This window comes from Geotrypetes seraphini, chromosome 12, assembly GCF_902459505.1.
Source record: "Geotrypetes seraphini chromosome 12, aGeoSer1.1, whole genome shotgun sequence".
Taxonomy (NCBI): Eukaryota; Metazoa; Chordata; class Amphibia; order Gymnophiona; family Dermophiidae; genus Geotrypetes; species Geotrypetes seraphini.
Genome location: NC_047095.1, coordinates 20,393,219 through 20,416,614, shown reverse-complemented (window position 1 = coordinate 20,416,614; position 23,396 = coordinate 20,393,219). Strand labels below are relative to the sequence as shown.

At 46.1% G+C, this 23,396-nt stretch overlaps 1 protein-coding gene across 2 annotated transcripts in view; it reads left to right on the top strand.

Annotated features, from left to right (window-relative positions):
- LOC117346823 (cytochrome c-type heme lyase) overlaps window positions 1-22,899 on the top strand; it is a 48,498-nt gene extending 25,599 nt beyond the window's left edge. Inside the window, exons 6-8 of one of the 2 annotated variants that reach the window (XM_033916949.1) lie at window positions 495-614; window positions 12,781-12,867; window positions 22,615-22,899. In XM_033916949.1, the coding sequence (XP_033772840.1) occupies window positions 495-614; window positions 12,781-12,867; window positions 22,615-22,813 (406 nt within the window). In that variant the 3' untranslated portion in view covers window positions 22,814-22,899. The remainder of the gene's footprint in view (window positions 1-494; window positions 615-12,780; window positions 12,868-22,614) is intronic. The other variant, XM_033916950.1, reaches the window with a different exon arrangement.
- Window positions 22,900-23,396: the final 497 nt, after the last annotated feature.

Genomic DNA, 23,396 nt, shown 5'->3' with positions numbered 1-23,396 from the left:
TCCCCTCCCTGGAATCCGATATGTGGACCAGTACCCACTACAGTGACTTTGTGAAAGGGGCCCTAGTGTTATAACTAAAGAGAGCATTCTAATTGAAGAAAATTTTAAAAAGGGATTTTTTTGCAAGGGAGAAGGTCTAAAAATTGTTATGACCTCCCATATTCTGAGGTTTTTCCTAATCTAGTAAAAACGTTTTTTTGAGTTGGCTGGGAAGAATTGTGCATAAAAAGTGCTAAGAACACTGATGTGAAGAATTATACAGTGGATTTGGTACAGTTTATAAAGATTAAAAATTTTGTGACCACTGATCTCATTTTTTTGGTTCTTAGTCTAAAAGGCGCTACCACCCTCTTGATATTTCTTACCTGTCATCTTGTTCTCCTCAGTATGCAGACTCCTACCTAAGCATGATGTGTCACAGAAATTTATTTTATTGTTACAAAACTCATTTGTACAAAACTGAAAACTTTGGATGTTTTTATTTGTTTTCTAAGGTGGAGGTGGAAGGATGAGGATATAACACAAGAAGATATGAACAACATTATCAAGATTCATAATCAAAACAATGAACAGGCTTGGAAAGAGATTTTAAAGTGGGAACTTCTTCATGCTAAGTAAGTACTAGAACTAGCTCTTCATGTGTGAAAAGGGAATGAGACTATATTTACGTTAGGACATTTAATTTTCATTAAAGGTTTGTTTTGCCAATGACTTTTTCTGTAGAATCTGTCCCTGAGAGGTCACATATTCAGTTCTTAAGCATCTTGCGAAGAAAAAAAAAATAGTACTCCCTGCCTTATTGTGGCTATGTAGGGCCAGATTCAGCAAATGGTGTCAAAATTAGGCACCGTTATGAACTGCACTAAGATGGTATTCTGTGCAAAGTTCCCTTTACAGAATGCTAGCTTGTTGTGCCTCTTGCAGCTAACTTTGGGCATGAGGACTTGTGCTTGCCAAAATCAAATATTTGTTCCCAACTGATGGCAGTTAGGCATGCAAATGCAAATATTCTATAATATTGCACCTACTTTCTGGGAATGCCCTGACGTGCCCATGGCCATGCCCCCTTTGCGTGCTATGAAATATAGGCATGCATGTTATGGGGCGTAGGACAAATCTGTGTGTAACTCTCTTAATTACTGCTCATTAAGTGCTTGTTAGTGCCAGTAATTGATGGCATCTTATTGACTAGTTAGATTATGTGCTGATCTAGGATCTGTGGCCCAATTTTTTTTTTTAATTTGATTTTCAAACAATACAAATCCTTATCAAAGTGCAAAGATATAGAAATAACCATTCAGAAGTTAAATAATGTAATCCATACAGCCGACATCAAGAGAAGAGTGTTGCTAAAAAATTATAAGGAAATCAAATAAGATTTTTAAAAAAATCTTAACTTCTTATATAGCATAGTATTTATTTAATTATTCCCCAAACTCCAAAAAGAAAAAAAGCAATCATTTCTCATAACTCTTAGGAAACTGCTATAGTAGTAGCGGATCCCAATAAACATAATCCTTACTTGGAAAAACTAACAAACATTTACATAGAAATATAAGGAAAAAAGTAGCTCCCAGGGCTAACACTAGGGCTCCTTTTACAAAGCCACGTTAGCGTCTTTATCGCATGCACATTTTTAGCGCGCACTAGCCGAAAAACTACCACCTGCTCAAGAGGAGGTGGTAGCGGCTAGTGCGGCCGGCAAATTAGCGCGCGCTATTACGCGCTAATGCGGTTTCGTAAAAGGAGCCCTAGATTTTCAATGCCAAAAAGGCCTTCAGTAGCCCTAGCTACATCAGGACATAATGTTAATGATCTTTGCCCCAGAAAAAAAGAATCCTTTTTCTTAATGTATAATTTTATAATCAAAGGTATATCACTCATTTACTCAAGTTACCAACAGAGTAGACTGTGTTTGTATCACATCTTGAGTATCTTCAAGAATAACATCAAATCAATCTCAGGTGATTCCAATCGGTTCACTCCTTGCTCAGAAGGAAACTTTTTCTTTATAGGTAAATAATAATTAGAAAAAGATAATGTTGCAGCATTATCCATACCTAAGTCTTCTTTGAGGTATTTCCTCAACAAAATCTCAGGTGAAAGCAAATATAACATTGGAAAATGTATAAAACGCAGATTTCTAGCCCTACCTCCATTCTCCATCATGTAAATTATAAGAATCTTTGATTGCAGAGGCAGATATTGCCTGAAGAACAGAATCCTGACTTTCTACAGCTTGCAAACGTTTATCCAAAATTGAAAGGAAGCTCCAGAATAAGAGGGCATAAGATGAAGTTAAGAGGTACTAGGCTCAGGAGTAATCTAAGGAAATTATTTTTAACAGAAAAGGTGGTAGATGCATGGAATAGTCTCTCAGTAGAGGTGGTGGAGACAGAGACTGTCAGCCTGTTTTACAAAGCAGCATGGCAACAGCCCCGAAGCCCTTTAAATCTCTATGGGGCCATTACCACACAGCAGCCGCTAGTGCGGCTTTGTAAAGCAGGCCCAGTGTCTGACTTCAAGAAAGTGTGGGACAGGCAAGTGGGATCTCTTGGGCAGAGGAGGAAATAGTGACTTCTGTGGATTGGCAGACTGGATGGACCATTTGGCCTTTATCTACCATTATTTTTTTTGTTTCTATTTGAGTCCATATTAGCTGGATTATCTACAGCCTTCTGAGAAAATCTCCGATTCTGAGAAATGATTGATTTTAAACATGCTCTCCGTTTATTTATTTAAATCCCACAAGTCTTTTAAGATAACTTCTTGTGAATCTCCTGATACACGTCTCAAGTGGAGAAGGTTGCATCCGAAGAAGTTTTATCAGCCGGAAGCCCGAAGTTATAATGCCATTGTACAGATCCATGGTGAGGCCTCATCTGGAGTATTGTGTACAATTCTGGAGGCCACATTACCAAAAGGATGTGCTGAGAGTTGAGTCAGTTCAAAGAATGGCCACCAAAATGGTCTCGGGACTCAAAGACCTCCCATATGAAGAAAGGCTGAATAAATTGCAGCTATATTCACTTGAAGAACGTAGAGAGAGAGGAGACATGATAGAGACGTTTAAATATATCACCGGCCGTATTGAGGTGGAAGATAATATCTTCTTTTTTAAAGGCCCCTCTGCCACAAGAGGCCATCCGCTGAAAATCAGGGGTGGGAAATTTCATGGCGACACCAGGAAGTTCTTCTTCACCGAAAGGGTGGTCGATCGTTGGAATGAACTTCCACCTCAGGTGATTCAGGCCAGCAGCGTGAAGGATTTTAAAAGGAAATGGGATACACATGTGGGATCTCTAGGGGGGTAAATTCAAGGGGGTAGGGTTGTTGGAGTGGGCAGACTTGATGGGCTGTGGCCCTTTTCTGCCGTCATCTTCTATGTTTCTATGCTTCTATGTCTCTTTGAAGGAGTCTCGGCTTGAATTTCTTCAGATTTTAAAACTTGAGGCATAAGAACATAAGAACATAAGAACTGCCTTCTCCGGATCAGACCTTCAGTCCATCAAGTCCGGCGATCCGCACACGCGGAGGCCCTGCCAGGTGTACACCTGGCTTAATTTATAGTCCACCATATCCTTATATGCCTCTCTTAAGGAGATATGCATCTAGTTTGCTCTTGAAGCCTAGGTGTGTCATGCTGGACAGTAGGTATTCTCCCCATGCTTGTGAGCCTTGCAGTAGGAATCCATTCCAGATTTTCTCCTCCTTCAGAGGGCTCTGCTGCTTCCTTCAGTTTTTCCTTCTTGCGAGCCAGAAAGTGTCTTTCTGAACTGCTCTGTATATTTATTTTTTATTTTTGAGGTTTTTGTGGCTTTCGGTGCACCAGAGCTCCCCAGTAAGGGGACAACTCTGCCTGCAGGGAGAAGAAATAGATTTGGGTCTGCAGCCGGCAGGTTAATCCCTTGGGGACCTGTTTGGCCAGCCTGTGGCATCTATTGAGGAGCTCGGGGTCCATATCCCTAGTAGCTTAGCTCACCAACTTAATCACAGGGGCTTGAGCACAGGCTGTTAGGCATCCACAGGGCTCTATGGGGCTCTTCAGGGTGTCTGCTGCGATTTTGCCTCCCCCCTTCAAGTATGCAGTTTGGTGGGGGGTTGAGGATTGGTCTGACTGACAGCCTGAAGGTGTCCTTGTCTGACTGGCAGCATGGAAAACTGGCTGATTGAGGCAGTGGTTCTTCTTCCAGATCCAGCTACTTCTTAGAGCTGAGGCAGGCTGCAGCAGTGCCTTCAGAGCATGTCACAGTGAGTAAGGCTATTGTAGCCTAAGGGCAAAATCGAGGGTGGTCTGAAAAACCTGTTTTTGAAGGTTTCTGCCACATCTTCTAGGGTCCCCCACCTCTAAAATCCTGTTTTCTGAGATTTTTTTTACTTTTAGTTAAGACGTATTTGAGCTGTTATTTGGCGCCAAACTGCTGCCACTGAGCCATCTTAGATTTCCTAATTTTCTCCAAATCCATTTAATCACTTGGTTTTGTCTCAAAACTGGAGGGATGGAATCCTCAGGCTCTTTTATCCCTAATTCATGCCAATTTTGTGCTGGATGGATGCTGGAAAAGCACCCTTGTGCCACGCAGCACGTGAATGGGATGTGGAATTGTCTGACTTAGCCTCCCCTTTGGCTTGTAGAGCTGAGGACCTCTGGGGGCCCTGTCTACTGTGAGAAAATCCCTCTTGGAACCCCAGAACAGCGATGTACTTAAACGTAAGAGCATGGAAGCCGTGGATCCCAAGAGATGTATAGTGGTGTGCAGAAGTCTGGAACCACTTGTGAATTTTGCATTCTTTCAAATTTCTGACTGTTTTATTTTAATTTTTTTTTGTTGTTCCAATAGATTTGTCTATGTACCACATTATAAGGGATACATTTGTTAATTAGAATCAACTTTTTAAAATTATTTGTTCTAATTTTACAGACTTTTACAAATCATGCTTCAAAACTAGATTGACACTGTCTAATCAGGAGGCTGCTTTCATCAGCCAATCACAGTCCAGGCACCTAGGTAACAGGGCAGCTATAAAAAGAACAGGCTTTTGGGGTTTCATACACTCTGTTTCAACCATGAATAAAACTCATAACCTCATGTTGGAGCAGCGTGTTCATCTGTTAGTGAGGAGCAAGAATGTCAGCAAAGCCAGGGATTGTGCAAGGGGGCTTGAGATTCCAGCGCGCAACAGCATCATTAGCAGCAGCTGACCAGTGGACCTTTTTGACAGAGACTCGGAGGGCGAGGGATAAGTCTGTATGCCCTTGCTGTGAGGTATAGATTCACAAACAGGAACAAGTACACAGGAAACAGTGATGGCCCTTGACCAAGGGTAGGATTCCACAGTATGCCAGCTGTTCAAGCCTTCGGCGCTAATAGAGTTACAGTTAGACTCCTGGCAGGCTCCTTCCACTCAGTGTTCTATCCTGAGCAAAGTAAAAGTACAGCCCAGTCTTTTCTCTGGCATCCTGATATGAACTTGGAATATGAGGAACGACTCAAGAAACTGGGACTGTTCTCCCTTGAGAAGAGGAGGCTGCGAGGGGACATGATCGAGACGTTCAAAATGCTGAAAGGCATCGATAAAATAGAGCAGGAAAATAAATTATTTACATTGTCCAACGCGACACGGACAAGAGGACATGGTTTGAAGCTAAGGGGGGACAAGTCCAGGACAAATGTCAGGAAGTACTGTTTTACGCAGCGAGTGGTAGACGCCTGGAATGCTCTCCCAAAGGAGGTTATTAAGGAATCCACTGTGCTGGGATTCAAAGGCAAATTAGATACACATCTCCTTATGAGAGGCATAGAGGGATATGGGTGACTAAAACTACATCAGGTGTATACCTGACTGGGCCTCCGCGTGTGCGGATCGCCGGACTCGATGGACCATGGGTCTGATCCGGAGATGGCAGTTCTTATGTTCTTATGTTCTTATGAGTGTTTTAGTCACGGAGCACTGGGATGCTCCTTAGGGCTCTATAAAGGTAGCTAAAATAATATCTAAGCTTTATCCTATGGCACAGGAGTGCCTCAAGATGTTCGCTCAGCCTAAGGTGGTTTCCTTGGTTGCTCAGGAATCCAAGTGCACGTCCCTGCCAAGTGAGGGAGGCGTAGTATTAAAAGATATGCAAGATTGTACAGTGGATGTGGTCCTAAAAAGGAAGTTGGAAGCTTTAGCTTTGGGGATCAAAGGAGCAGCTGCAGCAGCCTCATCTGTGGCACGTGCTTGGCATACCAAGATGTGTAGGCTCACTCCGGCAGAGGACAAAGCTTTACCCCAGCTTATGCTAGCAGGAGTGGATTATATAGCTGATGCTCTCTGTGAAATCAAAGTCTTGGCTTATTCATTTCAGCCTGCAGAATGCTCTGGATCAGGCAACGGGTGGGAGATTCCACCTCCAAGGCTACTCTCAGTACGCTCCCTTTCAAAGGATAGGCGTTCGGAAAGGGTCTGGATCTGATGGACAGCATAGCAGATCGCTGTCCAAAATCTCTGCTGGTCAGCAGTTTGTGAACTTCAAGAGCAGTGTATTGCAAACTGTGTGCCACGGCACACTAGTGTGCCTTTTGAGATTTTAAGTGTGCCACGGCAAGAAGAGAGGCTCAGGTGCCTGTGTCAGCTGACTTCTCCTACTGCGACAGGACTGAGTTTTATAGGACTCCTGCCTTCCTCGTCTCTGCGCCCCCAGAGCTCCTGTCTTCCTCTTCTCTACGCCCCCGGACCAGCAGCAGCAGCTTTGTGTGTTTTAACTTCAGCACACAGCTGCCGCTAGCAGTAGTTTATTCCGGTTTCATCAGGCAGCCTCAGGACCTTTGCTAGGCCGACCCACATTTTGCATCATCGAAGCGGGCCGGCCTATCAAAGGCCCCGAGGCTGCCTGATGAAACCGAGCTAAACTGCTGCTAGCGGAAGCTATGTGCTGAAGTTAAAAGCACACAGTGAGCTGCCGCTAGTAGTGACAAGAGAGGTATTGCTGGACAGGGAAGGAAGAAGGGGTACTGCTGAACATGGGGAGCAGGGAAGGGGTACTGCTGGATGGGGGGAGGAGGGAAGGGGTACTGCTGGACAGGGGGGAGGTAAAAGGAAGGGAGAAGAAGTGCTGCTGGACATGGCAGAAAGGGAGGGAAAGGAAAGGTGATCCACACTGGAGGGGAGGGTGAGATGGTGCATAGGGAGAGAGCATGTTGGGTTGAGGGAGGGAAGGAGAACCAGAGAAGAAGCATGCAGGTGGAAGAGAGAAAAAAATGTTGGACTGGTAGAAAGGAGGGAGAAATGTTGGACTGGAAGGGAAGGAGATGGACTGCAGGGGGCAAAAAGGAGGAAGGGAAAGATAAATGTTACACTGGGGGGGAGGAGAGATATCAGACCAGGAAATAATAGGGGAGTCTGGTAGCACTATAGAAATAATAATAGCAGTAGTAAAGAGAGATGCTAGACTGGGGGGGGGGGGGTAAGGAGAGACGTCAGACCATGGAAATAGGGAGGGAAGGAGCGAGAGATAGTAGATTTTGAGAAGAAAGCAGAAAATTGGAAATATTGAATGTTAAGTTAATGCCAAAGATGGATGCAAGGCAGAAAGTGAAGATGGAGAGAAAAATAAAGTCACCATACAACAAAGGTAGGGAAAATGATTTTATTTTCAATATATAGTGATTGAATGTCAGTTTTGAAAATTTATATCTGCTGTGTGTATATGAAAAATATATGGAAAAAAATTATATTACAATTATTAAAGGGGTGGAATCCGTTTCAAGAATTTTACTACCTCCTTAATGTTTTACCCTTAAATGTCTTTCTTATTATAAGATATGTAACTTTGACCTTCCTTTCCTCCCAACTGTTGTTTGTCTTGTCCAATATCTAATGTTTATATATTTATTGTATGTTTTTATCTTAATTAATTGTATTTTAATGTACATCGCTTTGTATAAAGATATAGCGATTTATCAAATATTTAATAAACCTTGAAACCTTGAAACCTTGAGTTTGGGAGGTCTGTGTTTGGGGGTGCTCAGTTGATATTTGTTAGACTTCCCTGCTGGCATGCCCTACTGGCATTTCAGGGCCTGTCTGGAGGGCTTCTGCGCATGCGTGGATATCAGCGTGATGATGTCATGGCGATGTCCGCGCATTTCTGGGTGCCTCGAGCTGTGGCCACTACTTGAAAAAGTTTGAGACACTGCTCTACAGGTTCAAGGTGGTCAAATTTTCATAATTCCAGGCGCTTTTGTCAATACTCATGAGGAGTCTTACCTTAGAGATCCTATCAGGGATCAAGACAGATTCATAGGACCTATACGAAGCCAAGCCTCTGGCACTTGTCCCTCTTCAACTTCCAAGAAGGCGCAATATGCCAGGGCCGAAGTTTTCCCTCATGACGATAGGAAGTCTGGGAGCAGATTATTTGGGGAGGGTACACTCTTGAGTTCACCCATCTCCTAACAGACTGGTTTGTAGACTTCCCGGTGGGGTACACAGAAAAGTCATGCAGAGTCTTAGCAACAGTGCAGAGACTTTTAGACATTTCAGGCCATAGAGCCAGTGCTTCATAGTGTCCAAGAAAGGCTCAGAGGACTGGATGGATCTTACGCGTGTCCACGAGGCCTTGAAGATTCCATACTGAGTGGAAACTGTGTGGTCAGTCATCACAACAGTGGCTCTGGGGGAATTTCTAGCTTCCCTAGACTTGACGGAAGCCTACCTGCACATAACATAATATAAAAATTTATTTCTATATCACGAATACCTTGTGGTTTGATGTGGCGTATAAAATAATAAAACCGAACAATAACTGAGTTACATTTAGATCAATTACAGTAACATAGCTTCTCCATATTTCTGGAACACAGGAGATTCCTGAGATTCCATGTGCTGGAGAGACATCAGTTCTTGGCACTTCACTTTGGGTTGGCAACAGTACCCCGCATGTTCACTAAGGTGATGGTGGTGGTAGGAGTGCATTTCCGCAGGTCAGGATTGCAAGTGCATCCATATCTGGACAACTGGCTGATCAGAACTCCATCATTATTGGAAGGGGAACAAACAGTGGCTGAAGTGGTCCAGGTTTTGCATAACCTGGGTTGGATAGCAAATTTTCAAAAGAGCCAACTGGCTCCATCACAATTCATGGAATACCTGGGCATACTATTCAACATGACAGAAGAACGGGTCGATCTTCCAGAAACACACAGATAGAAGTTCTGCACTCAGTTAATAGACATGCTGACGAAAGCCAGCTCCATCTGTGTGACACTGTCTTCAAGTACTAGGCTCCATGGCAGCCACCATAGATGTGGCCTCTTGGGCGAAAGCTCACAAGTGTCCCCTCCAGAACGCAGTACTGTCTCAGTGGTCCCCACAAAAGAATCCCTTCAAATGATTCTCGCATAGACTCCGGAATCCCGCTGCAGTATGAGTTGGTGGCTCCGTCCACAGTTGTTATTACGGGGCATGCACCTCAGAATAACTTTGCCAGCCTGTTTGGCTGGTGAGGCCATTGCAACAGACACCCAGTCCAGGGGCGGTGGTTGGCCTCCCAGAAAAAATGATCCATCAACAGATTGGAGCTTTGGGCCATTCGAATGGCATTACAAAAGCTGGAGAAAAGTCTAGAAGGACAGGCGGCCCAAGTCTTCTCGGACAATGCTACAGCGGTGGTATATGTCAGTTGCCAACGAGGCACCAAAAGTGCGCAGATGAGCTTGGAGGCCCACTTATGCTTCTGGTGGGCAGAACTACACCTGCAGGTGATCAGAGCTACCCCTGTAGGTGATCTCTATGACACATGTAGCGGGAGTGGACAATGTCCAGACCGATTACCTCAGCAGGCAGACTTTGGACCCAGGAGAATAGACGTTATCTGCAGCAGTGTTCCAGTCCATCGTTCTTCAATAGGGTAAGCCAACTTTTGATCTGATGGCTACGGCAAGAAACAAGAAGGTGGATCAGTTCAAGATCTGATCCCGGAAGCAAAGATCTGGATGCCCTAGTCTAGCCATGGCCAAAGAACGAGCTCTTGTACATGTTTCCTCCATGGTCCATAATAGAGCGAATAGTTCACAGAATAGCAAGATACCCAGGGAGGGTGGTCCTCTTAGCAGACCGTGGTACACGGATCTAGTGCATCTTGAAAGGAACCAGGGTCTCAGACTTCAGGTACAATCCAATCTTCTATCTCAGTTCCCAGTGGTCATAGAAGATCTGGATCGCATTGGTCTTACAACATGGCTCTTGAGTGCGTGGCATTAGATTGCAAAGAATACTCGGAGGTAGTTATTGCTACTCTCCTCAGAGCCAAGAAGCCTACGATGGTCTTCATATATGCTAAGGCATGGGAGACATTTCAACACTGGTGCATGAAAGAGAATGTGGAGCAGTTTAATAATCTGATCAAGGTGGTGCTAGTTTTCCTCCAAGCGGGTCTTGACAAAGGCAGTGACGTCACTCAGGGTCCAAGTGGCGAGCATCTCATGCTTCAGAACGCATGGACACAAAGCTCCCCTGACTTCTCATCCAGACAGCAAGAATCCTAAAGGGTGAACCAAGGCTCAAACCACCGGTAAAACAACCATTTCCTTCGTGGTTTTGCATGGCCTCGGCCAGGCTCATTAGGAGCTTATTCAAGAGGCATCCTTGTTGGATCTTACTGTCAAGACTGTTTTCCTTGTGGCCATTATGTCAGCGAGATGAATCTCAGAGCTGCAGGCCCTGTCATACAAGGGACCTGTCCTCATGATCACAGAGGTGGAAGTTTTCTTGTGCAAGGTCCTTTTTGCCGAAGGTCGTTTTGGCATTTTATTTCAATCAAGAGGTAATATTTTCAGCTTTCCAGACCACAGGGTCAAAGAAAAAGGACTGGATTCTGATGTGAGGAGAGTCTTATTACGTTATCTGGAGGTCAACAATGAGTTCCAACTGTCAGACCATCTATTTGTGTTCACCAGTCGGGCTAGACGCGCAAGATCAGCGTCTAAGGCTATCATCTCAAGATGTATATGGATGGCCATCTTTTTGTCAGCATATATTGCCTGTGGCAAGCAATCACCGGTCTCCCTGAAAGTGCATTCCACAAGCAGCGTAGCCTGTTTGTGGGTGGAAGCTCAGCTGATTTTGCTTGGGGAGATTTGTAGGGCAGTGACCTGGTCCACTCTGCACGTTCTCCAAGTTTTACAGAGTAGATGTGACAGCACAAGAGGACACCACCTTTGTGTCGTCAGTGTTACAAGCAGGCTAAGAGGTCATGCCCTAGATTTCTTGAACTGCTTTTATATATCCCTACTGTCCAGAATGATACACCTATTACACTGGAAAAAGAGACTAGGTTATTACCTTTCTAATAATATTTTTTCTAGTAGATATATGTGCCATTCTGGAACCCTGCCCTGTCTGTATTTATTCCTCTTGCCTACTGTCTCAGAAAGTTCGAGTCAAAACAGATTTTGATGTCGGTCAGACCAAAATGGTATGAAGAATAATCTATTGCTTTATCACATGGGGGAATGTTTGAGCTCTATAAATGTTTCTGATTAGTATGATTATTTTGATGTTTTGATTGTTCACTTGAAATGTTTAACATGTTTATTTACTTTCAGAGCAGAACAGATATGTAGTTCAGAGAGTCTATATATTCTTATATAGGACTGTCACCTGCTTTGGTACAAACTGAAGGGGGCAGTAGAGCCCTCTGGAGAAGGAGGAGTTGAAAATCTGGAATGGATTCCTTCTGCATGGCTCGCGAACATGGGGAGAATACCCTACTGTCAAGAATGACACATCCACTACTAGGCTCCAGTAATCAATACCATCAGAAATAGAGCCTATTTCTGTAGGCCCCCATAACACAAGATCCTGAAGGAGGAGTACGTGAGGGGTGGGGTGGAGGTGGTAGAGAGGCACCTAGAGGAGAGATGGACTGAGTTTAAATCATTGCAGACTCTCCAGTCAAGTACTGATTCATTCGACCCGTTGCAATTAGAGTGGATACTCTAATCTTGGCTTTATGTTTCCCCATACTTAAGGAAAAAATTAAGCAACACCGTGCCTTAAAGTTAAGAATCCTCACTTCCTTTCTGCTGCTTGGTACTCCAAGGAGCAAGACCTTCAGCCACAACCTGAAGGAGCTATTGAGGCCCCTGATGACATCAGGGAGATGTCCACTTTCTCATGTAATGGAATTCAGCAACACACTCCAATAGAATCACCTGCCCCAACTGCAAAGATGGCAAAAGAGGAAGTACAGCCCTGCCAACACAGGACACTTAGGTAACCACATCTCCCTGTGCCCAAATTTGAGCAACCTATATAGAATCCGGAGGATAGTGCTGAAATAAAGCACTATCATATCTAAATAGAAAAGTGTTAAAATATGGAGAAAGATAATTTAGACCCCTTTTGCTAATACTTAGCATGTGCTAACTGAGCTAATACACTGCCCATTCTATTCCTGTGGTTGCTACAGCAGATAGCTTACACTAATGCCTTTTGAAAGGGCCCATAGTTATTTAATTCAACGCATTGTTTGTTTATTTTGCTTCTGTATAATATTTTGCTTCTGTATAATGTTTGAATGCTGTAGACCTTGATTTGGTGAGGACTTCCGGCTGGCCAATTTGAGTCTGCCAAAGTAGAAGCATCTGTTACCACAAGTAAATGTTATATGTGCCTTCTATAATACACTATTTCTCCCCATTACTCTATAATGCACTATTTCTCCCCATAACTTCAGTAATTGTTTGAACAATGTAATAGGTTTTAATTGATGATGGCTTTTGATTATTCATTTAGAGAATGTCCATGTGGGCCAACATTGATTCGCTTTGGAGGTAAAGCTAAAGAGTATTCTCCCAGGGCCAGAATTCGCTCTTGGATGGGGTAGGTATAACCTGTTTGTATTGCAATAACAATAGTATTTTAAACTTCTTCCAAAATGAAAAGGAAGCTGATAAGATTGCTGTGGAGCTGTATGTGAATATCTAAATGTTTTTGCTTTGGTATCCTATCCACATCAAATTTCAGGATTATGCCATGGGTATTCTTGTACAATCCCACTTTATTCTAAGACCAGTAGGTTATTTCCTTCTACCCGCCAGGACTTTGTAGGAAGCTTCGAACTTCAGAGGCTTAAACCCCTCCCCCTCATACCTCATCACTGTCCCTGCTAACATCAGTTCTTCTTCCTACAAGCCATGTTGTAGGAGCTTGTCTTTTCTTCTCATGTTTTATTTCATGTATTTTCAGTCTTTGTGTTCACAGTTTTCACCCTCATACTTTGGAGGTTCCCTGCGGGGACAGATCCGACTGCGGAAGAACGCAGACCTTTGGAAAAGACTGCCTCTGGATGGTTCCCTGCTTGGCAGTAAGCCCTCTAGACAGCCTGCACATTAGATCGGGGCTCAGGGACTGTTCCCTTAGGAGCTTGCTCACCCCATATTCGTCCACTAGTGCAGACTGCATGGTCCCTTGGAGGCACACCAGGGTTCGGGCCAGACAGTATTCATCCGCCAGGCATTCTGTGCGGTCTCCGAGGATTGTGGAGGTACTCAGCTGGTGGGGCAGTCTGAAGAATCCAAGTCCAGCTTTCCAGCATTTTGAGGCAGAAGATCTCCCTGTGAGCTGTTTTAGCTCTGTCTGCAGTGTTTTCCTGTCAGCACATGGTTCTGTAAGTACAGGCTAACAGCCTGAATGAGAGATTATCCCAGGACAAGCAGGCAGCATATTCTTAACACATGGGTGACGTCACCGACGGAGCCCTCGGTACGGACCTTTTTAACTAGAAGTTTCTAGTTGGCCGCACCGCGCGTGCGCGAGTGCCTTCCCGCCCGACGGAGGAGTGCGTGGTCCCCAGTTTCTTCGTTTCCGCGGAGCGAAGAAGACGCGTGTGTTTTTTCAACGGCCGTTGAAACCACTTTTTTGCCTTCCCGCTCGCGCTTTTTTCCTTATTTTTTCTCTCTTTACCTTCGGGTTTATTTTTTCTTTGATTTGCAAAAAAAAAAAAAAAAAACTTTGCTTTTTTCCCTTTTTTCTTTCGTTTTGCCCCGGCGGGGCCTGTTGCCAGTATACAGGCCTCGGGCTTCGATTTTGCGGAGGCTATCTTCCCCTTCATGCCCCCGCAGGTCGGTTTTAAGAAGTGCCAGCGGTGTGCACGCCCGATCTCCATAACTGACCCACACAATTGGTGTTTGCAGTGTCTGGGTCCGGAGCATCGGGCGGACTCCTGCACCCGCTGTGCCACTCTTCAAAAGAGAACTCTTAAAAACCGAAGAATTCAACAAACTCTTCTCTTCGGCACCGAGTCGGCGATGGACTCCTCACCTTCAACGGCGGTACCTCAAAAATCGGCACCGTCGACCTCGACACCGACCGACCCCACATCGGCGTCGCTGGCGCCAGGTAAGCCGGCTAAGAAGCCTTCCTCTTCCCTCGAGCGCCCTCCAGCTACGGTGGCGACACCGTCCTTACCGGCATCGCACCGGTCCCGCAAACGCTCCGCCCCGATCTCGGTGAGTGCCTCGTCATCGGCCTCCTCATCGCCGGGGCGTGGAGCGGCATCTAAGGAACCGAAGAAAAAGAAAGCGGTTCCGATGCCACCCCTAGATGACCGTATCTCGGCCATCTTAAAGGCTCAACTCCAGGAGCAGTTGAAGAAACAACTTGAACAACTGTTGCCCACTATCCTGGCACCGCTCCTTCCGGTACCAGACCGGCCCGAGCCTCGTACCGAGCCCCCGGTGTCCACCCCTTCGGTACCGGTGAACACCTCCATGCCGATCCTTTCGGCCCAACAACTTCATGGCGATCCAGTGGTTCATTCCCAGGCCACATTGGATCCTCCTCGGCACCAGGCGGTACGGCACTCTTCTCGGGACCGAGATAGACGCCGGTCGTCCTCCCCTGGTACCGTTTCGGTGCGCTCTGGAAAGTCTTTGTCCAAAACTCGCCATACCGCGCCCTCCACCCCGGTATCTCGACATGCACCAGAGGTCAGGGACCCTGACTTATGGGAGGAAACTCCTCTCGGTACCGAGGAGGATCCCTCCTCATCTGATGAGGAACCATCGGCACCCGATGCCACTTCTAAACCAGAGCAGTCCTCATTTTCTAAATTTCTGAGAGAAATGTCTGCTGCCCTGTCACTTCCTCTAGAATCTGACTCAAAAAAGTCTCAAGCCTTTCTAGAGGCTTTAGACTTTGAGCAACCTCCTAAGGAGTTCCTCAAGCTTCCCGTGCATGACATCCTACGGGAAACGTTCTACAAAAACTTGGAAAATCCCCTCACGGTACCGGGAGCCCCCCGTAAACTGGACAACCTTTACCGTGTCATTCCTATTCCTGGATTCGACAAATCTCAATTGCCCCATGAGTCCCTTCTGGTGGAATCCACCTTAAAAAAGACTCAGGGCTCCAGTGTCTATGCCTCTACCCCTCCTGGCAGAGAAGGTAAGACCATGGACAAGTTTGGCAAGAGGCTTTACCAGAATGCCATGCTTGCCAACAGGGCAAACAACTATTCCTTCCATTTTTCTTTCTATCTGAAACACTTGGTCCAACAACTGTCTGCCCTCCAGAAGTACCTTCCTGAGCGCAAGGTCCCGCTATTCCAACAACACATCTCTGGTCTTCTCCAGATGCGAAAATATATGGTCCGCTCAATATACGACTCCTTCGAGCTCACCTCTCGGGCCTCTGCCATGGCCGTAGCCATGCGTCGATTAGCCTGGCTCAGAGTCTCCGACCTGGACATCAACCACCAGGATCGTTTGGCCAACGCCCCCTGTCTCGGGGATGAACTCTTTGGAGAGTCCCTGGATTCCACCACCCAGAAACTCTCGGCCCATGAGACCAGGTGGGACACCCTGATCAAGCCGAAAAAGAAGGCTCCACCTGCTCGACCCTATCGGCCTCAATCATCTTACCAGCGGAGGTTCTCAGCCAGGCCACTCAATCCGCCTCCTCAACAATCTCGGCGACCCCGTCAACAGCAGCACCATGCCCAGGCTCGATCTCAGGCCACTCAATCCTCCAAGCCTTCTCAGCCTGCTAAACAATCTCAGCCCTTTTGACTCTTCTCTCCAGGGCATAGCCAGTCATCCACCCTCGCTGCCTCTTCCACAGCCTATAGGGGGTCGTCTCACCATTTTCTCAAGCCGTTGGGAAGTCATCACGTCAGACCAGTGGGTCCTCAACATCATCCGCCACGGCTACTCTCTCAACTTCCAGACTCTTCCACCGGACAACCTTCCCGTAGAGTCTGCTTCACACTCCTCTCAAACCCCCCTCCTCCTGAGGGAGGTTCAATCCCTCCTCCTTCTCAATGCCATCGAAGAAGTACCTCCAGATCAAAGGGGTCAGGGATTCTACTCCCGCTACTTCCTTGTACCCAAAAAAACGGGAGACCTCCGTCCCATTCTCGATCTCAGGGACCTCAACAAGTGTCTGGTCAAGGAAAAGTTCAGGATGCTCTCCCTTGCCACACTTTACCCTCTTCTTTCTCAACACGACTGGCTATGTTCCCTGGACCTCAAAGAGGCCTACACTCACATCTCCATCCATCAGAACTCTCGCCGCTACCTGCGGTTCCAGGTGCTACACCACCACTATCAGTACAAAGTGCTACCGTTTGGCCTCGCTTCCTCCCCCAGAGTCTTCACCAAATGCCTGATAGTGGTGGCAGCCTTCCTCAGGTCTCACAACCTCCAGGTGTTCCCCTACTTGGACGATTGGTTGGTGAAAGCACCTTCATCTCAACTCGTGCTACAAGCTACTCATCACACCATCTCTCTCCTCCACCTCCTGGGGTTCGAGATCAACTACCCCAAGTCGCATCTGCTCCCCACCCAGCGACTTCAATTCATCGGAGCAGTTCTGGACACCACGCTGATGAGGGCCTTTCTCCCCTCCGATCGCAAGCAGACCCTGCTCCATCTCTGCCGTCAGGTACTCATGCATCCCTCCATTCCTGCCCGACAGATGATGGTCCTCCTGGGTCACATGGCCTCGACGGTGCATGTCCTTTCTCTGGCGCGACTCCACCTCAGGACACCTCAATGGACTCTCGCCAACCAATGGTCACAGACTACAGATCTTCTTTCTCATCCCATCTCTGTGACATCATCTCTTCAGCAATCTCTCCAATGGTGGTTGAACTCCTCAAATCTTTCCAGGGGTCTACTCTTTCATCTGCCCCCTCACTCTATGATCATCACCACCGATGCGTCCCCCTACGCATGGGGAGCTCACCTAGGCGATCTACGCACCCAGGGACTTTGGACCCCACAGGAGCGTCGTCATCACATAAATTTCCTGGAACTCAGAGCCATGTTCTACGCCCTAAAGGCTTTCCAACATCTTCTCTGCCCTCAAGTCCTCCTCCTGTGCACAGACAATCAAGTCGCCATGTACTACATAAACAAGCAAGGCGGCACCGGATCTCGCCCCCTTTGTTTGGAGGCTCTGCGCATCTGGACCTGGGCCACGGACCGCAATCTCTTTCTCAGGGCGGTCTATATCCAGGGCGAACAGAACTCTCTGGCCGACAATCTCAGCCGCATCCTTCAACCCCACGAGTGGACGTTGGACCCTCCGACTCTGCTCTCCATCTTTGCTCAATGGGGCACTCCGCAGGTGGACCTCTTTGCAGCACCTCACAACCATCAGCTGCCCCAATTCTGTTCCAGACTCTTTTCTCCTCACCGTCTGGCACCGGATGCATTCCTGCTCGACTGGAGGGATCGGTTCCTCTATGCCTTCCCTCCACTTCCTCTGATGTTGCGGACCTTGTCCAAACTCCGCAAGGACAACGCCACCATGATTCTTATCGCCCCTCGGTGGCCTCGTCAGCACTGGTTCTCCCTCCTGCTTCAACTCAGCTCCAGGGAGCCCATCCCTCTTCCTGTGTTTCCTACTCTGCTTACGCAACAGCATCAGTCTCTACTGCATCCCAATCTATCTTCACTCCACCTGACAGCTTGGTTTCTCTCGGGCTGACCTCTCCGGAGAATCTATCTCAACCGGTCCGCCTCATTTTGGACGCCTCCAGGAAACCGGCCACTCTCCAATGTTACCATCAGAAGTGGACCAGATTCTCCTCGTGGTGTCTCCGGCATCATCAAGAACCCACCTCCTTAGCGGTGGAAACTGTCTTGGAATATTTGCTCTCACTGTCCAACGCTGGCCTCAAAACCACCTCCATCAGAGTCCACCTCAGTGCCATCACTGCGTTTCATGAGCCTATTCTCGGAAAACCCCTCACGGCTCATCCTCTGGTTTCCAGATTTATGAGAGGGCTCTTCAATATCAAACCGCCTCTCAAGCCTCCTCCTGTCGTCTGGGACCTGAATGTGGTTCTCTCAGCTCTCATGAAACCTCCGTTTGAGCCTCTTGCCACAACTTCGTTCAGACTTCTTACCTGGAAGGTGCTTTTCCTAATTGCCATCACCTCTGCCAGGAGGGTTAGCGAACTGCATGCACTGGTTGCCGACCCACCTTTCACGGTTTTTCACCATGACAAGGTTGTGCTGCGTACCCACCCTAAATTCCTTCCCAAGGTGGTCTCGGCTTTTCACCTTAACCAGTCCATTGTGCTACCCGTCTTCTTCCCTAAGCCTCACTCGCATCCTGGGGAACAGGCGTTGCACACACTGGATTGTAAGCGTGCCCTTGCTTACTATCTTGATCGTACCAGAGCTCACCGAACATCCCCTCAGCTATTTTTATCTTTCGATCCCAACCGTTTGGGTCGTCCTGTCTCCAAACGGACACTTTCAAATTGGCTTGCTGCCTGTATTGCCTTCTGTTATGCTCGGGCCGGTCTCTCACTGGAAGGAACTGTCACGGCCCACAGAGTCCGAGCTATGGCTGCTTCTGTAGCTTTCCTCCGTTCCACGCCCATCGAGGAAATCTGCAAGGCGGCCACTTGGTCCTCAGTTCACACATTCACTACTCACTACTGTCTGGATGCGTTCTCCAGACGGGATGGACACTTCGGCCAATCTGTGTTACAAAATTTATTTTCCTAATGGCCAACCATCCCACCTCCCTCTTTGTTAGCTTGGAGGTCACCCATGTGTTAAGAATATGCTGCCTGCTTGTCCTGGGATAAAGCACAGTTACTTACCGTAACAGGTGTTATCCAGGGACAGCAGGCAGATATTCTTACGTCCCACCCACCTCCCCGGGTTGGCTTCTTAGCTGGCTTATCCTAACTGGGGACCACGCACTCCTCCGTCGGGCGGGAAGGCACTCGCGCACGCGCGGTGCGGCCAACTAGAAACTTCTAGTTAAAAAGGTCCGTACCGAGGGCTCCGTCGGTGACGTCACCCATGTGTTAAGAATATCTGCCTGCTGTCCCTGGATAACACCTGTTACGGTAAGTAACTGTGCTTTTTGGAAGGTCTTAAAAAAAAGTTTTTTTGGGGTGGTTTCCTTAAATGCTCTACCCCCCCTCCCTAAAATCACCATTTTCTGAATTGTTCTCTGATTTTCCTGGGCTATGAAAATAGGCACCCTCGGTGGCCATCTTGGATTTTTCCAGATTTGATTTTAAAGTGTGCTTTTTTAATTTTAAAAAAAATATTTTTTTATTTAGAAATGGTTGAACACAAAACAAAACCACAACATTCAGAAAGACAGCCCAAATAGAAAACAAGTGATAAGTAAATCTATTACGTTGTTCTTCGTGCAGATCCCCAAACAGACCTCAACTACCCCCCCACCCTCTCCCAACCCACCCCCCACCCCCAAAAGTTTATTTTTTTATACTTGCCAGGTTCATTTTTGAAAGAAAACCACATAGATGACCTCCCCAGGGCAGAATGTGATGGATTCATCCTTCATTTGCGGTGGATGGCTGTTAATATTCCACCTGCGCTGCAAGGGGTGCGCAACGTGGTCAGTTTTGATGCCTTTGACCTCCACAGAGGGTCTTCTAGCATCTTCTGCCCTGACTTCCACGAAAATGGCATCGGGGGGCCCTGGAGAGTGTGCAGGTGAAGCTATTGTGAAACTCAAGTATGTCTCGGGGGATAAACCTGGTAAATCCTCCAAACAGTCTCCAGTTGAAGTGCAGGGGTGGGCTCCTGCCGTGGAGGATGGGTTTTCCCATGATTTTGTTGTTATGCTTTATCAGGCATGATTGAGGGGGAAGTCTCTGCCTGTCTCCCACCGCCCTCCGTGCCGGTCACAGGGACCCCTGCGTTTGTGTTCTCTTCTATCCCCTAGGGGGGTGCTGGCAGGTACACAGGTAGTGCCTGCGGTTGCACCACATTCGCTTTCCATACCTCTGCTTTCGCAGGAGGGCACTGTAGCGGCCGCAGCTGTGGCAGATCTGGCGGATCACTGTGGAGCCCCTGATTTGGGGGAGGATCCCACTGTGCGCAGATTTTTCAAGCACGTGCTTATTGTGGATTTGATCTCTGAATCTCTACAGGCATTAAAGCTGCAGTCTGAGCTGCCTGTCTCCCTCAGCAGAGCGTGTGAGCAATCGCTGGTACATTTTACATGGTCGCTCATAAACATACTGACCCGACCTGACTTTCAAACAAAATTAAACTATAAAAAATTAAACTAAACTAAATCATAAGAACATAAGAGTTGCCATACCGGGACAGACCAAAGATTCATCAAGACCTGTTTCTAACAGTCACCAGCCCAGGTCATAAGTACTTGGCAAAATCAATTATTTACCATATGTGTGATGGTTTTCTTTTCTACATATATACAAAAATGCATTGCTAATACTGGGGTCAAAAATTGCTGTGTTTTAGAACTTGTTGCTCATGCTAAAAAATATTTGCATATACCTGGCGACTGCTTAGAAGGATCAGTTACAGTTATTTTATTTGGTACACTGCAATTTTTAACAAAACATTGATGGTAAGCCTTGTTATTCTGTCATCTTCATTTCTTTATTTTATTGCCATTGCTACTGAAACTACACAATCGCAGCAAAATGGCAGCTTGACGTAGTAAAGAGAAATTTTAGAAGCAGAGTCCTATGCTAACTCTAGATCAGGGGTGCCCACACTTTTTTTGGCTTGCGAGCTACGTTTAAAATGACCAGGTCAAAATGATCTACCAACAATAAAAATTAAAAAAAACACAAAGCACACTGTACGCAGGGAAAATGTTAATTATCATTTGTATTCGGGGTTCTTTTCAGAGGTCAAGGCAGATGACTTTAAAATATGCAATGTCACCTCAGTAACAACTATACAAAAATAGACAAATATACCCCCTCCCCTTTTACTAAACCATGATAGTGTTTTTTAGCGCAGGGAGCTGCGATGAATGCCCCTCGCAGTTCCTGACGTTAAAAACCTCTATTTTGGTTTAGTAAAAGGGGGCCATAGTGCAAAATATAGACAGCAGATATAAAATCTCAAAACAAACACATTTTGATCACTAAATTGAAAATAAAATCAATTTTCCTACCTTTTGGTCTGGTGATTTCATGAGTCTCTAGTTGCACTTCTTCTGTAAATCCAATATTTCTTTCTTTCTCTCTCCCCCTCTTTATTTCTGTCTTTCTCTCTCCCCTGCCTGTCTGTCTTTCTTTCTCCCCCTGCCCCCTCTTTATTTCTGTTTTTCTCTCTCCCACTGCCCCCTCTTTATTTCTGTCTTTCTTTCTCCCCCTTCCTGTTTGTCTTTCTTCCTCTCTCCCCCTGCCCCCTCTTTATTTCTGTCTTTCTCTCTCCCCCTGCCTGTGTCTCTCTCCCCCTGCCCCCAAGCCATTGCGCCAATTTCTCCACTTCCACAATTCTTTTTCTCTCTCCCTGCTGCCCCCCTCCCCCCCTAAGCCACCACGCTGATTCCCACCACGCTCTCCCTGCTTCCCCGAGCAAGGCCTGGCGCATACTAGTGCCGGGTCCACAAGCCTTCAGCTCAGATGTCAATTCCGACATCAGAGAGGAAGTTCCAGGCCAGTCAGGCAGTGATTGGCTGGCACAGAACTTCCTCTCTGACGTCGGAATTGACGTCGGAGGTGAAGTCTTGTGGGTCCGGTGCTTGTACGCGCCAGACCTGGCTCGGGGAGGCAGGAAGAACAAGATCGCAAAGGCAACGTGATTGATTCGCATTGCCTTTGTGATCTACTGGTCAATCACGATCGACCATTTGGGCACCTCTGCTCTAGATAGATTCTAGCATTTTGTTATAATCCATTACTTTTACTCTGTCTCCCTTACGAGTATGGCAGTGCTCTTTAAGTCCCCAGATCCTTTCCTAGTAGAAATTTGTAATATCAAGTCAGCTGACAGAGCCGTTATGTCAACAGTCCTTAACTTAGGTCTGCCAAATCTGATAGTATCTATTGAAAAGAAGTCAGAAACATATGTGTTTGAATCATCTAATTTATATGCAGAAAAAATTATTCATGTTATGGTATGAGAGGAAGGGCCAGAGGAAGTCCTATAACAGAGAAGGAGGTCATTGAAGTTAAAGTTGCAAAGCATTGCCATACAATATGCGCCTTCCCTGGGGACATTCTCTGAAGATGAAAACTCTTTGATGTTGAGAGGTTTTTTTAAATCATGCCACATATTCATCCCTTGTATGCTTCTATCAGAGTTGTCAAGCTTTGCCACCAGAAAAGGTACAGATTTACTATTTCAATATTTTTTGCAGGTACGAGTTACCTTTTGACAGGCATGATTGGATTGTTGATCGCTGCGGAACACAAGTACGCTATGTAATTGATTATTATGATGGAGGAAAAGTAAATAAAGACTTTCAGTTTACCATCCTTGATGTCCGTCCTGCATTTGACTCTTTAACTGCTGTTTGGGACAGAATGAAAGTTGCATGGTGGCGTTGGACATCATAACTACCTACATTAATTCCTGTATTGTAAAATTAATTTTTTATTTGAAATGTGAGCTAGGATTGCAAATAAAGTTCCTAATAAGCCATTGCATTGTAAGTGGGTTTCTCTGTTTGTTTTTTTGTTGCTAATAGACTGAATGTTGTAGAAGAGATATCTGACGTTCTATGTGTGCTTTTTCTTTTATGAATTTGTATCTTGTCTTAGTATCTCAAAATAAGGGAAGCTATATGTTGTTTTTTTTCTTTGATTTTTATTTTAGACAATTTCCAATACTGAATTGATTCTTCATTTTGAAGGCTAAATTAAATACCAATAGACATACAAACTCTGAAATCAGGGCCAGGTCAAAGGATTGTGATGCCCTGAGGCAACTTTTGATTTGGTAGTCCCATCATTTGACTAAAATATTGTAGTATGAACCATGTACATGTCAGGACTCATACTATGAGAATAGTCCTACACCAGAAGACAACTTCCTAGTTCCTAGTTCTCTCTTTATCACTCCTTCTTGGTGGTTTGCTCTTCAAGTTTTTTTTCCAAGATCTCATTTCCATGTTTATGTTTCTTCATGATCCCTGTCGTT